This window comes from Periplaneta americana, chromosome 6 (assembly GCF_040183065.1).
Source record: "Periplaneta americana isolate PAMFEO1 chromosome 6, P.americana_PAMFEO1_priV1, whole genome shotgun sequence".
Lineage (NCBI taxonomy): Eukaryota > Metazoa > Arthropoda > Insecta > Blattodea > Blattidae > Periplaneta > Periplaneta americana.
The window spans coordinates 137,234,543-137,250,397 of NC_091122.1; the positions used below are offsets into that span (position 1 = coordinate 137,234,543).

At 34.3% G+C, this 15,855-nt stretch overlaps 1 protein-coding gene across 1 annotated transcript in view; it reads left to right on the plus strand.

Moving 5' to 3' along the window:
* The first annotated feature begins 245 nt into the window (after positions 1-245).
* Positions 246-15,855, plus strand: part of LOC138701777 (sodium-independent sulfate anion transporter-like) — a 92,578-nt gene continuing 76,968 nt past the window's right edge. The window contains exon 1 of the mRNA XM_069829028.1: positions 246-388. Coding sequence (XP_069685129.1) covers positions 337-388 — 52 coding nt within the window. The 5' untranslated portion in view covers positions 246-336. The remainder of the gene's footprint in view (positions 389-15,855) is intronic.

The window sequence follows — 15,855 nt, forward strand, 5'->3', positions numbered from 1 at the left end:
TTCCTTTGTCATTATCGTTCCACTATTCCAACTCTATGCTGATGTGATCCATCTTATCGCCTCTGAATAATAAAATTCTTGTAGTTTTAAAAAGTATGTTAAGTCGTGCAGCGAGATTCTCGCTCTGCATACAATGTATTGTACTTGAGATGTGCAATCATGGGTTTCGGTATACATCCCACATAACTCGCCTCACTCGACCGGTTTCAGCAAGTACCTTTAAGCTCTTCTCTTCCCACCGACGCGTGTGCACCTCGATAAGTTGAGATTACGAGTCATGAAGACGGGCCGCTCGGCGACAGTATCCATCCAACAGCTCTACAAGCTGAACGCAACATGGAACCCACCATGAAGACGACCGAAACGATATCGGATCCTGACCAACCAGGTGAGTGTGCATACCCTTATAAATATGAGGGATGTGAATGTATACCGTAGTTATGTGGCTCAATTAGAGTCTCTTTGTGGCTGGATCAGGTGCGCTTCCAAGGTCAGGCAGCCACAGTCACGGCCATCTTGGTACAGCTGATCTGTGCTTTCCTTCGGCGGCTGTACTTTATTGTTGTTTCTTACGGCATTTAAATACGTGTGCGCTGCTTGGATAATGACATTCGATCAATTCTGTGACAGTTCCTTATTTGCTATAAGAATATTTCAACAGAGAAGACAAAATGGTTCACAAAGAAATATATGCGTAATCTTTTCATAAAACAATGCAAGTGGAACCGTTTTATACATCAACATAAACTGTACATTAAATAACAAAGACTTCCTTGTAACAATTTTATTCATATATCGTCAGCTTAAAGGAAAACGTTGGTAACTACATAGGAAAACATGAGACTTACCAACAACGTGTACCAGTAATTCCACGATATTACCATGTAATTTTATTGAATATTACTTAAAAAAAAAACAATTTTGCAATAACGTATATTAATTAATTATTCAAGAATTTGATTTGTGTTATGTGTTTTACTTGTTATGGAAAAAAGTTTCACTTACTATATGGTGATTTTAAAGAACTAGTGGTGTTAAAGGCGTATCGAGAAGAACTGAACATGGATCAATGCTATACGTCACCCAACGTACGAGTAAATCAACTTCACCCAATCTAACAAATTAATTTATTCTCACTTCCCACCGTTGAATTTTCGGATCATTCTTATGGTCAACATATTATGTAATTGATCTTCAATTGTGCAAATAAGTCATTTCTATTAAATTAATTACATATAATTTCATGTATTAAATTAACAAGCTGGGCGTATTTTACAGAGGACATCTCACTATCGCCAATTTCACCGACAACAGATACCAGTATAAAAAAGTACTCTCGTAGTTGACATACATACATACATACATACATACATACATACATACATACATACATACATACATACATACATACATACATACATACATACATACATACATACATATAAAATCAGGTGCATGATGCTTAGTACTTCTTCCCATGGCCAATATTAACAATTTATTAATTGTATGTCTCTATTAGTTCCTGTCCTTCGAATGTCCTCTTGTAGATCTTTTGCTTTCAGGCTTTTCGCAATTACTTCTACATGTGTCTCTTTGGTCTCTTCCTTTGTAAATAATAACTAATTTTTGTAGTAATATTCCTTCTTATATTAGCCTACGGTAAAAGTGAAAACTATAATATGCTCATTCCATAGAAAATTAAACTTCACATCTTAAAGTCTTAGCTACAATGACACTCGACTATCCATAGAGCGAATTACAGAATGATGGTGAACGGAAGTAGTGTTCTGGCCAGAATAAGATAACAGATGATAGGCGGCATTAAGATATACAGATCATATGTGGAAACAGAGAGGAAGTAAGAAAAGAGGAAAGACTGGAGAATGCTGGATTTGCAGTGAAAGACCTGCACTTGGGCAGAAAACTATGAAAGAATGAAATATAAATAATGTAGTCAGAATGTAGGCCTATTGTATTAATACAGTTGTCTCTTCATTATAGCCGTAAAAATTATACGTTAAAGTGAAAAAGATACCGGAATATTTTATTTATGACTACGTCTATTAACGCAGTTCGTAACAATGTTTTTTGTACACCAGAATTATAAATCGCTCATAATATGCCACATTATTGAACCAGTGCAGTAACATATTACCATACCAACTAAAACGTCATGACTTCCAATACGAGCCATAACGTCTGTCATAAATTTAATATTATGAAACGATTTGCCGTGCAATAAAATATTTAATACATCATTGTTGTCATAGCAACCCCTTTCTTCATAGACCATGATATCATACTACCCCTCATTACATATTTTATGTTATTTTTTTCTCGCTGTTATTTATACTCTCTTTAAGATCTTTAGTCATAGCGTGAGTTAATCTTTTAGGTGAAATCCGAAGACCCGTGTACTATTATTGAGACTGGTTCTATTGTTGTGAACTAGATGGCGACTGTATTACTGATTTGTTATGAATATGATTTCGGTGATGAATCAGGCCGGTGATATTCAGGGATGTTGTGACCTGAATTTCCTGGAATTTGCCTTACGGTTGAGGGAAAATCCTGAAAATCTCAACCAGGAAATTCAACCCGACCGGGAATCGAACCTGGGCCCTCTGCGTAAGAGACCAGCATGCTGACCCCTACACCACAGAGGTGGTCGTTATTTCTTTATAATACTGTCCTACAAAAAAGAGCATATTATGAAACAAGTTCGCTTGTTTCCTGAACATTGACTCGTGGAATAAAGTATAACATTATAAACTTGTTTCATAATATTATACTATCCTATACGTACAGCTGTATAGCATTCTGATTTTATTAGCATTATAACAAACGCGTACGTAGTAACGAAACCCTAAACAACTGCCTTTTATTGTAGAGATAATACAAAAGGAATTTTGTAAATCGGTCGTGGTGTACAGTAGTGGCAAAAAAAACCGAACCGACCCTTGTAGCTGATTTTAGAGTCACAAATTCAAATTTTGCTAGTCACAAAACAAATCTATCTTGTATAATTAATTGTAACAATGAAATTTATTGCATTTGTTCGATTCTTACCGTCTTTTGTTTCCTTCAGTACTTCAAACTTACAGAAGAATAAACTTTGAGAGTTTTATTTCCATCTGGCTTCAATATTACATTTCTACTTCTATTCGGCAAAGATAACTGCGTATTTTTACATTAAATAGCAGTACATACCTCTGACTTCACTATTCATATTGAAATTACCACAGTTTGACACAATACACAGCACAGGATTCTTTTGTATCTTGTGTGCCTCATTTTAACGTGACAACGCTTTTTAGTTCTTTTAGCACTGATTATTATATTATTTATGCACTTGTTATATTAAGAATTTTAGATAAGGGCGCAAATAGCCATAGTAGCTGACGCGCCCTTCTTAAACTCTACTACTTCTTTTGTATCAGCTACAAGAGTTGGTCCGGTTTTTTTTTTTGCCACTACTGTACATAGCGGTTAAAGCTGAACTTCGAAACTACACTGAACTTACAGTATGAACACGAATTCGAATTCCATATAATGACAAATATTTGTCTGTATCCATGTAATATCATGTGCAGTCCAGGGTTCAGGTCAATCCACGTCACAGCACTAATAATTCATTCGACCTGCTTTAACTTACAAAAACTTGCAGGCCTACTATATTTGACGAAAACTTGATAAATCCCATACAGATCGATGATATCTGTGTACGTTTTTCCTCAAATCTAAAGATGTTATCACAGTGTCTCACAAAATGTTTTAATTAAATTTAACATGTTCAACAGTATACAAATTCGAGTCTAAATAATATTTTCTTAATGTTTGGCATATAAAAATTTTCAGGTACACAGTCGGAAATACATTCTTAACCTACGAACAGACACTGCAGGCATTCGATTACATAAGAAATAATGCTAATGCTATAGCTTTATATTTAAAAAAAAATAAAGAGGAATCTCTGCTAATGTAATATTATCCATATGATGTTTTTCTCACGGACAGTAGATTCAGGTCACGACTCTATAAAATAATTATATTCTCGAATGGAAAATTTGCGAGACTCTAACGCTGTCCTCATTCTAAGAAATCGCGAACACGCTCTTCTTTTACCTGGTCATTCATATTAAGAGTAGATAGCAAAAGTATTATTTGAAATTCCTGAATAACAGTGATGTATTCTGATATGTTGAATTGATATTCTGGCAGTATATATTTGCCCAACATTGTATTGCTGTTGGATGCCAAGTTTACTTGTGACCTTACATTCCGAAATGTAATCTTGAACCTTCTTTCATTTAACGACCTGAATCTTGAATCTACTGATCGTAGCGTCTTTTAAAGTGAAGCGAGGAATAGCTTTTCAGTGAAAATTTCTAAATGCGCATAACCACAACAATGAAAATAATAATAATAATAATAATAATAATAATAATAATAATAATAATAATAATAATAATAATAATAATAATAATAATAATATATTATTATTATTACTATTATTATTATAATAATAATATATTATTATTACTATAATAATAATAATAATATATTATTATTACTATTATTATTATTATTTTCATTGTTGTGGTTATGCGCATTTAGAAATTTTCACTGAAAAGCTATTCCTCGCTTCACTTTAAAAGACGCTACGCTATTATTATTATTATTACTATTATAATAATAATAATAATAATATATTATTATTATTACTATTATTACTATTATTATTATTATTATTATTATTATTATACCAGTAATAATATTCGTTGAAAACTGAGCTCTTTTGCCTATCTATATCTTCGTTATTCGTTTGGTTATAAACTTCAAATTAGACATTCACAAGCAGTGCGACTCCAGTCATGGTCAGCATGACTCAATTTCATCCCATAAGATAATAAAGGACAAACACAGGACAGGGCACTTTCTTTCCTATGCTAATTCTAGAGTCATAGTGAAAGATTGTGAGCTTTTACGTTAAAATACATTAACTAGTGCGGACTGAAGTAAAATGTAATAAAGAAAGAGGATTAGTATAAATACATATTTATAAAATAGTATATAATGTATATGTAAATGTTGGACGTAAAATTTAAGAATAACAGTTCTAGAATTTGTTGTTCGTTTGTTCTTTTTTGTGTTGCTTTACTTACTTTTATTCAAACTTTTTTCATGACAGCTACAAGTGGCTATTTCGCCTTTTGTTGAAAAAAGAACTCCGCGCTAGTACGTTAAGTGTAGTTGTTTTCGTTAGAAAGAACCAAGCGATGTGCACGAGAGGAGAAATTCAATGAAAGTAACAGAGCTCCTTCAGGCACGAATATTGAGAAGATATACAATTTATTGAAAAAAGAATAGGCCTAAATAATGTTCTACTTTTGAAGTTTCTGCACAGGCAAGTTCTTAAGTTCATCCTAAATGAAAACAATTGAAAATCTTTATTTAACGACTCTTCTAGTCTACATAAACTGTCCTCAATCGACAGAATTATCATTTATTTATTTACTTATCCATTCACTTTCATTCATTCATTCATTCATTCTAACAATATTAAGGCCATAAGGGCCTTCTCTTTCATCCTACTAGCCTTCTCTTTATTCCTACCAGTGTTGTTGATTAGAGGACAACAGAACAATATTGTAAACTATGGAATATGAGATGAAACCATGGACATAGATATATAGGAATTTTGTACGAAATGGCCGGTCTAGAACGTCCTCTCCCCCTTTTTCTGAATTTCAGTTTAGGATTCCCTTTCTCTTCCTAGTCCAAATTCCTCTCTTTCCCCGAGCTATGTTTCTCCTGTACAATGGTTAATGAGCTAGATATCTTTTTTCTTGCATTATTTACAAGTCATCTCATCAATTCTATCTGCATTCACTTATCTTTTATTTGCAGAAAGTATGTCCAATCATAGTTAATCTGCATAAAAAGTACATCAGTCATCAGTCTCAGAGCAAAAAAAAAAAACTACATTAAAATCACGTGTGATAATTGTAATGAACACCGGAGAAAATTTTTGCAACGTACTCTCTCTCCATATATATAGGCGTTTTAACAACATTTAGCTTCCTTCCTATGGGTATGTAATCAGTTCAGTTCGAGGCTATCCTTTCCTTCACTGAAACCTAACCCAGGATACTGGGCTTATAGCTAAATATTTCGCAACAAATTAAAACTCATAAGGTAGAAATGCAATATAGATATGCAGGGTGTTAGAGAAATAAATACAAACGTTTTAGGCAACAGAGAATAGTAAATGAGTGAACTATGTCTAATACATTTTGGGTTATCTCATACTGTATTATGACCACAGAAATCCTGTGTTTTAGGTTCGCTTATTATTTTATACATTTAAGAAATGGGACTAATATCAAGCCCCAGTTTTATTAATTTGTGAAGCTTAAGAAAATAAGATTTTTTTACATGGAAATGATACCAACTCTACGCACAATCTCCAACCCGGAAGACCGGGGACACAGCTGTTGGTGTTTCCAAGTCTTAGCTCAGTTGTATTGATTTCTGGAGCTTACTAGTAGAAGATTTTTTACGTGGAAGTGATCCCAACCTGGAGGACCGGGGACTCTTAAGTTAGGGTTTCCATGCCTTAGTCAAGGGGGACCTAGTTTTCAGGTGTCAGTTACTCGCCAGAAAAAAAAGGTGGGCTTTAGCCCGAAGAACCTATAACAGCTGCAGATATACTTTAGATCAGGGGTGCTCAACCTTATGAATACTGCGGGCCAATAGTTTAAAAAATGTCTTTTTGGAGGGCCGCAGACATCCTCCAATAATAAATAATTTACATAAATGTCTTACTAATTAGTGATTGCAGTAATTTATAATATATACTAGTGGCTTGTGCAGCAAATGCTGCAAACTAAGTTCATTAGACGTTCAAATAAACATTTTTCAGATTTATTTTCAATGAAGAATACCAGACATTCTGAAAGTTATTTGCTTCCATAACAATGAAAGATACTCTCTCTCGAGCCAATACTGAAGAGAACCACGCATATAAATATCTACACCACACCGCCATTAAATATCTGAAAAAGACCCAACCCCACTTGATTAATAACTATAAAAATATTTGATTTTTAATAATATTAGTATCTTATGTAAGTTTTATAGCTTTCAGTAACATATAGACCTACTATATATACTATATAGTCGCCACTCAGTAAAATATAGAAATCAAAATCTAATTTAAGTTATTCTCTACATCTACTTATATAACCCCAAAACGTTTTACTTTCATATCATCAATTTAGCATTAATATGTATAATTAATTAAAAATAGTCACATCACGGCATTAACTACAATAATATTTCATTTCTAATAGTAATAATGTCATCAAACCACCTCAAGTTTTGTAGTTTTTAATATCCAATACACAGCTGTACCCAGAAAATTACACACCACAGAATCGAACCTGTAAATTATTTTTAGTAAGTTAAGTTTTTAATAACCAATTTAATTTGAGCTCTAAATATGTCAGCATTCTTGCAGATCATGGCCTTCGTGTAATATTGTTTACTGTAGTGTGTGTTTTGTTTTATTCTGAAATGCAACACGGCCGACTTGATGCTCGCTTCGCTTTTCCTGAATGCAATTAGCTAGTTCTCAAAACTGACGACAGATGGATTTTGGAAAATAGGAAAATGATGTAGGAAAATTGACATTTCACTGAAAACTACTATTTTTCCGAAAAACTTTGGGTTCCAAGCTTCAAAATGAGGAGTCATTTATTAAAATCCGTTCATCCGTTTTTCCGTAATTTCCATTACCACTTCAAATTATATATATATATATTTTTTTTCTTTTTTTAATTTTAAGTTTGAAACTTTACTATCGGGCCGCAGCAAACATAGTGGCGGGTCGCGGGTTGTCACCGCTGCTTTAGATCAATGAATATTGCACAACAATTGATCGAATACGTCATGATAACATCAGACAAGAATTTATTAGGAACCATCTCGCTCTTCGAGCTTATCAACAGCTTTAGACAAAAGAGGAGAGAACACTTTTTTTTCGAATGGAGGGTTCAAGACACCAAAAAATGTATACGTTACATGTCGATAAGGAAGAGACGCCCAAGAAGAAGAAGGAAAACGTGAAGCCGAAACAGGATTTGAGTCTAAACCATTAGATGATGATGATGACGATAATGATGATGACGATAATGATGATGACGATAATGATGATGATGATGATGATGGTGGTGGTGGTGATAATGATGTCGACTAAAACTATGTAAAAATTGCAAAATTTGCTTTTAAAATACGTTCAGGAAATTAAACAGGTTAAACAAAAATTAAAAACTGACGAATACATGTACTGTACATACACTTTTGTCATATCAATTTATTTAATTATATTTAAAACAGTACTAGTCTCATTTTCGTTCAGATAGTCAAGTAAAGACGTTAATCTGAATAAAATAAAAAAACAAATAAACACGAGAACTTTCACACAAGATATCCTAAATGGCATGGCTTACAGAAATTAAATTTTGTTTGTTATATGCGACTGTGTTACTGTTCTATTTACTTCTTATTGAAGTTCTTTTTTTTTTCAATAATATAAATAGGCTGACAGAAGTCGTATGCACACTTCTTCAAACTAAGCTTGAAAAAATGAAATAAGCTCGACTCTTGTCAATTAAACAACCAGAAACCCAATTCAAAACACAATTGCTTCGTTTTATACTCATTAACTCATCGTATACTTTCGTCGAGGCCCAATAAGAAAAAACTGAAGTGGCTCAACATCACGTGCTTATTAGTGTTAGTACTGATTGAACTGAACTAAAAAACAGTCTATAATAGTTATTTATGCAAAAAGTGGATAATCTTGATGATTATGGCATGAGTGAATGTTTGTCGCACGAACGATCGTTCACGAGTGTCATAATAAGATTATCCACACAACACTTTATGGCAGTGGTCGTCAGCACTCGCTGAAATGGGTAAAGAGTAAGCGGAGCCGTCCCGTGTGCCCCGTCGTGCAGCAGGAAGAGGTAGAGAGCATACCCGCTAGCAGCTACGAGTGCACCATAGTGCAGTGTGTTCTCCGCAGGTAAGAGACGCTAGGTCCAGGGTGCTCCGTGCTGATGACCGCTGCTTTATGGCATCTTAGCATTATAAATTGTAGGAAAGAAATTCAATTCGGGATCCATAACTGACAAATTGTCTTCTTATGTTCGTATCGATTAGTTGCGCTTGGCCTTGGCATTGACTAAATAGTAATGAATGACCTTGCAGGTTATGTTCTTTAGTTCGTTAATATAGTTTCTCTGAACCACAGAACTGTTTTGTGGTATTACAAAAGTGATACAAAATTGTTAAAGATTGGAAATAAATGATACGTTACCTTCTATCTTGCATTTCATTTCTTGTTACGTCACGCGTAGAAATAACCAAGATAGCAAGCATTTCGGTATTACGTCATAGCAAATACGTCATTCCTTTTATCGGCACCCATGCCATAATAAGGCAATTACGCACGATTTTCGATGTAGTAAGGACCTGTTTATAATGCTAGGATGGATAAAATTATATATTTTCCTTATTCTGAGTTTAGGCTAGGATAAGCGCAATGAAGAACAAGAGTTTAATTTGGATCTCTCAGAATTTTGTCGAGTGTAAACTTTGTTTTTAAATTGCAGTCAGAAGAGTATCGAATTTCATGTTTTTCTCTGTACACCTTCAATAATTTGATGTATTTTTCCGGCTAGTAAGCAGAAATATAAAATTTTAACAAACGTTCCTACCAATTGCAAATGCATCTGCTATGTATTATTGATAGTTCGTAGGTTCATCTTCTAAACTATATTTCAGTGGCCTTTCATGAAAAGATAACTTTCATACTTGGACTTCGTTAATTAATTATATTATGTACTTAGTTGTCTCTAAATGGCTGTTTTCAAAATTCAGCACAAAAGACTGTCAAAAGAAAGAAGGATGAGGTAAGAAGGGAGAAATGTTTTCTTTGAAGGATACAATGTTAATCTTCGGTAACTGAGACGAAAGTACTCTACTAAATTGAATCTTCCTCGTTGTTTTAGTGGTAAAATGAAATTCATTGAGTTGTTGCCGGATATGAACAATATATCAAAGAAATGTTTTCACAGATGTTGAAAGTGATCATTTTCGAAACATTATTTTAAATTATAAATCAATCAAAACAAGTGATTTTGTGATTTTAAGGTTTAACACTCTGGACTAATTTTTCAACATCGTAATATACTCGTAAGTTATACAGAGTCTTTCATAAGTAACGAGTCTATCCAAAAATCAACTATTTTGGATAATTTTTTAAATGATGTTCATCCTGACGAGAAAGAACCCTTTCTGGTGCCGTACAGTCGATTTGGAAACAACCACCCCCTCCTCCTTCCGCCAGAGGGAGTTACTTATCCATGTGTAATGTGCATTCGATGCCAACTTAAAATGACTTGAAGCATGGCCTTATATACGCCAAGGATAATGGCACACAGTCATGCCGATACACATTGTTGTCATAGACTGGAATGATAAAATGCCACGCAACCGCTTAACGTTATTGCAGAAGAGAAAAATTGCTGCCTAGTTTGAACTTGGAAACAGTGTCTCTCAAATTAAGCGTTCATTCCGTAGACGAAGTGTTTCCAGGCAGGTGGATCGGTCGCACAGGCCTAATCCGTTGGCTTCCGCGGTCACCCGATTGACCCTCTGGACGTATTTTTTTGGGGATTCATCAAGAATCGTGTCTATCCGACAAAACCACGCACCATTCCTGAATTAGTGGAACAAATTTAACGCAGTGATACAAATGGTTACGCCTGACATTCTCACCAGAGTCCATGAAGGGTTGATACGTCGCTTTTTGTGCATTCAGCAGAACAGAAGACATTTTGAAAATTGTACACCATAATTTTTCAACAATGAAACTGTTTGTGCTTTTGTGTGTTTTAATAAAGGTTTAAAACAATAACCATTCTTTTGTTTAATAGCTCTGGCGGCGAGGGAAGGGGGTATTTGTTTCCAAATCGATTGTACGGCACCTGGAAGGGTTCTTTCTCGTGAGGATGAAAATAATTTAAAAAAATTATCCTAAATAGTTAATTGTTCGATAGACTCGCTACTTATGAAAGACCCTGTACATCAATATTATACGTATGTTTAGGCTTACAGGTAGTGGAATTCTTTAGTAAAACGGTAGTCGTAACAAATTTATGTTCTGACATAATGCAAGGCACAAGCAGGAAATTAAGCATACCGAATGCAATGACATACAGTGGAAAATTTTGTAATTGTTGTCCTATTCTACAGATACAAACCCTTAACGCTTATCTTATTTGTTGGTAATTACGAAAGCTGCTCCTGAACTATAATCAATTTGGTTTACCAGATTTAACAAAATGTTATTATCTTGTCAATGTTATTGTTTTACGTTACATTCAATAAAATTGTTATACCGGATAATCTTTAAGGATTACCCACTTTAAGACCATAAGATAGGTCATTTATTTTGTTTTACACGGAGACGTCAAAATGATTCAGATATTGATAAGATGGGACAGTCTTAACTACTGTGATAATGATGAAGATGTAATTAATTGGCTTGAGTCCTCAAACACAACCATATCTTTTCTTTTTATGAATTGCCTTTCAATTTCAAACAGAGATAATGCCATTTACAAGTGACATTAGAACAATGGGTAGCCGAACGGCCGTGCTTTTGTACAAGTACAGAACGCCACACCGTGAACTTAACTCTGGCTATGATATGGATGATGATATGTGAATTAATGATTGCAAAATGAGCCCGAGGTCCAACGCCGGCAGTTACAATACCCAGCAATTCTGTTTCAATTGGTTGAGCGAAACCCCCGGAAAAACACCAATAAGATAACTTGTCCCAACCAGGATTTGAACCCGAGCCCGCTCATTTCACTATCAGACGTGCTAAACGTTAGTTCGCAGCGGTGGACGAATACAGATTTACAGCTATTGGACTATAATCTTAAGTCAACCTTGTAGTCACATGAAATCGAAGACGCGGGTTCGAAAATCAATATAGCGAGTTCATTTAGTGGCGTGCTATTCTTCGACACGTCTTTGATGTCAGAAAGTTTGTTTTCTTCTTTTTCTCAATAGCGTGCGTTTGATTGATGACTCTGACTCAAGTGTCCATTTCTACAAATGTGTAATTTATCCGTAAATCTTCAAATAGAAGTGTTTCTCGTACGTAATTTGGAAATTCCGGCACGAAAATTCGACATAGTATTTCGGCTAATTTTACGACCCTTTTACGAGTAACACACAAAGTTCTAGATCTCTTTGCCGTCTTAGAGCTTGCCCGCGGTACCGTGTGGAGATGGTATCCGCATCGAACTATATTAATACCGGTAATAATAATAATAATAATAATAATAATAATAATAATAATGCTGTAATATTATAATATAATAATATATTATTATTATTATTATTATTATTATTATTATTATTATTATTATTGCTAGAATATTGTTTTTTTATATACTGTAATAATCACTCTAGCACCCCCAGAAAAGGTTACATACTCGAGCTCAGGCGGCATTATTCCAGATATTGTGGGTCCCTATCACGAGGGCATGGTAGGTCACCGACGTAGCTTAGCCGGCTAAAACGCTTGCCTGCCGATCCGGAGATGCACTCGGACGCGGGTTCGATTCCCGCTTGGGTTGATTACCTGGTTCGATTTTTTCGAGGTTTTCTCCAACCGTAAGGCAAATGTCAGTTAATCCATTGCGAGTCCTCGATCTTATCTCGGCAAATATCATCTCGCTATCACTACGACGCTAAATAACCTCGTAGTTGATACAGCGTCGTTAAATAACCAAGTAAAAAAAAACTACGGCATGGCGCGTCCTCAGATTGAGGCTAGAAGAGATGGCCTACAGATATGGAGGTTAGCTGCGAATATGTAGAATAAGCAGTCGCGGACAGCCCATAAGGGGTGGCCCTCCAGCTTAGGGCTAACAACCTATCACCGTGAAAAACAGCTTGTTACGAAACACCAAAATAAGTCTCGGAATAGGACTGATTGTCTGACACGACAACAGCAAGGGAGAATCCAGAAATGCATAAAGACTGTTAGTTGAGAGGCCGGAGGAAAAGACCTTTGGAAAGACCGAGACGTAGATGGGAGGATATTAAAATGAATTTGAGGGAGTTGGGATATGATGGTAGAGACTGAATTAATCTTGCTCAGGATAGGGACCGATGGCGGGCTTATGTGAGCGCGACAATGAACCTCCGAGTTCTCTAAGAACCATAATTTATTATTATTATTATTATTATTATTATTATTATTATTATTATTATTATTATTATATAAGTAATATTAAGGATTCTCTGACCCAACAATCGACTCTGGCGAATCAAATAAATATCAATTTCCTAAAGGTTACAAAACTAAAAACAAAATTTCAAACATAGCCTATTCTTCTTTCCACATATTAGTGGAGGAAAGAGATTTTGAAGCTATTAATAATCCGAATGTTTGGCCTGAGGGCTGCTTAATTGCACCGTTCTACGGGAAGCTTAAGCCCGAACAGCATTTTGATTTTGCTACGCCAGTGGTTTCCAATGATACTCAGGGCACTTCCTCCTAGTTATGTTCTTCTATTGTCATGTGTAGTTCTTATAATCACCTTGAGATTTATTACCAAAATGTACGAGGACTTAACACTAAAGTAGATGAAATTTTTCAAAATATAGTATCCAATAATGATGCAATCATCTGTCTCACAGAAACATGGTTATCTGATTCTGTTTTTAGTAGCAATCTATTTCCTCATTCGTATACTGTGTTTCGTGCTGACAGAGTGCGTGATGACACTAATAAATGTAAAGGTGGAGGCGTCTTAATTGCGATAAGCAATCAGATTCCCATTATATGCAGGAGATATGACCTAGAAAAAATTAATGAATGTGTCTGGATTGAAATAAAAATTTCTGATGGTAGTAATTTATTAATTGGTAATCACTATTTCTCTCCTGACACTGATCCCAAAAATTTAAGAAATTATCTTACTTTTCTTGAGAATAATCTTGATTCACATAATTTTAGAATACTTATTCTCGGTGATTTTAATTCTTCTGGTATTGACTGGGCATCTGGTTGTAGTCTTCCTAACATCCATTATTACGCAAAAATTAAGTCTCTTGATCTATTTTCTTCTTCTTGCCTTCTTGGTTTAAATCAGATTAATTTTACTTTGAATAATAAAAATCTTCTTGACCTTGCTTTTACCAATGTTATTAATAGTTCTGTTTACCTAGCTAATCATTCTCTTGTTCGTCAAGACAATTATCATCCTTCTATTTGTGTTAATCTTGAAGTCAATTTATCTCTTCCTTTATATTCTTCTAATCATTCTTATTTTAATTTCTCTCAGGGTGATTATATGAAATTATACACAACTCTTTTTAATCATGATTGGACTAGTCTTTACGAGTCTACTGATATCAATGAAGCCGTAGTTTCATTAACTCATACAATAAATGACGCGATTGCTGATGCTGTACCTTTATCACGAGTAAAAAAATCTACTTAACCTAAGTGGTTTTCAAACTCACTTCGTTTACTCATAAAGAAAAAAAAAATAAAGCTCACAAGAATTTTAAAAAATCCAAATCTGATTACCATTATCTTATATTTTCGTCCCTTAGAAAACAAGTAAAAAATAAGATAAAATCTGATAAATTACTCTGGCTCCAATCTATTGATAGAATTTTGAAAAAATGAGCCTAAGAAATTTTGGAAGTATGTAGAATCATTTCGTAAATCAAAATCCTTGCCTACTGAGTTAATTATTGACGGGGAGCACATCACTGATCAAACTGAGATCGCAAATGCTTTTGCTGATCAATTTAAATCGGTACAAAAAAAGCTCAATCATATTTTTGTTAATGATTCTATCACTACTGACTGCTTATGTTTACCGGTTATTGTGTGTGAAGATGTCTTGAATGTCATTAGGAGGCTTAAGCCCAATAAATCCATGGGAACTGATGGCATACCTAATTTCATTATCAAAGGTTGTTCTCAGATTCTTATTCCTCTATTAACTTTTATTTTTAACCTTAGCCTTAGAACGGGTATTTATCCTTCTTTATGGAAGGAAGCGTCTGTCATTCCGATATTTAAGAATGGCAATAAATATTCTGTTAATAATTACAGACCTATTTCAATACTAAATAACTTTTCAAAAATTTTTGAAAAAATTATTCACAAACATGTTTCATTTTATGTTAAATCTAAATTAAATCCTACTCAACATGGCTTTATTAAAAATAAATCTACAACAACGAATTTGGTCAATTATCTCAATCTTATTATGCCTACACTTGAATCCCAAGGCCAAATTGATGCCATTTATTTTGATTTCAGTAAAGCATTTGATGTTGTTCCTCATCAAATCTTAATAAGTAAATTAGATCAGTTTGGACTTTCCATTAATTGTCTTAGCTGGTTTGAAAACTATTTAACCAACAGACAATCTTGTGTTCGGTTGGGAAACTCTCTCTCTGATCCTTTCACTATTCTTTGTGGTGTTCCACAGGGCTCCACCCTAGGTCCGTTATTATTCCTGCTTTTTATCGATGACATTTGTAAGCCCATCTGTTCCCATTATCTTCTCCTTGCCGATGATTTAAAAATATTTAGAAAAATTAATAGTCTTGCTGATTGTCATTTACTTCAAAATGATATACATGCCATTCAACGTTGGTCTGATTATAACGGTATGAAAATTAATATTTCTAAAACATGCGTTATCTCTTTCTCTAGGAAGACAACTACATTGAAGT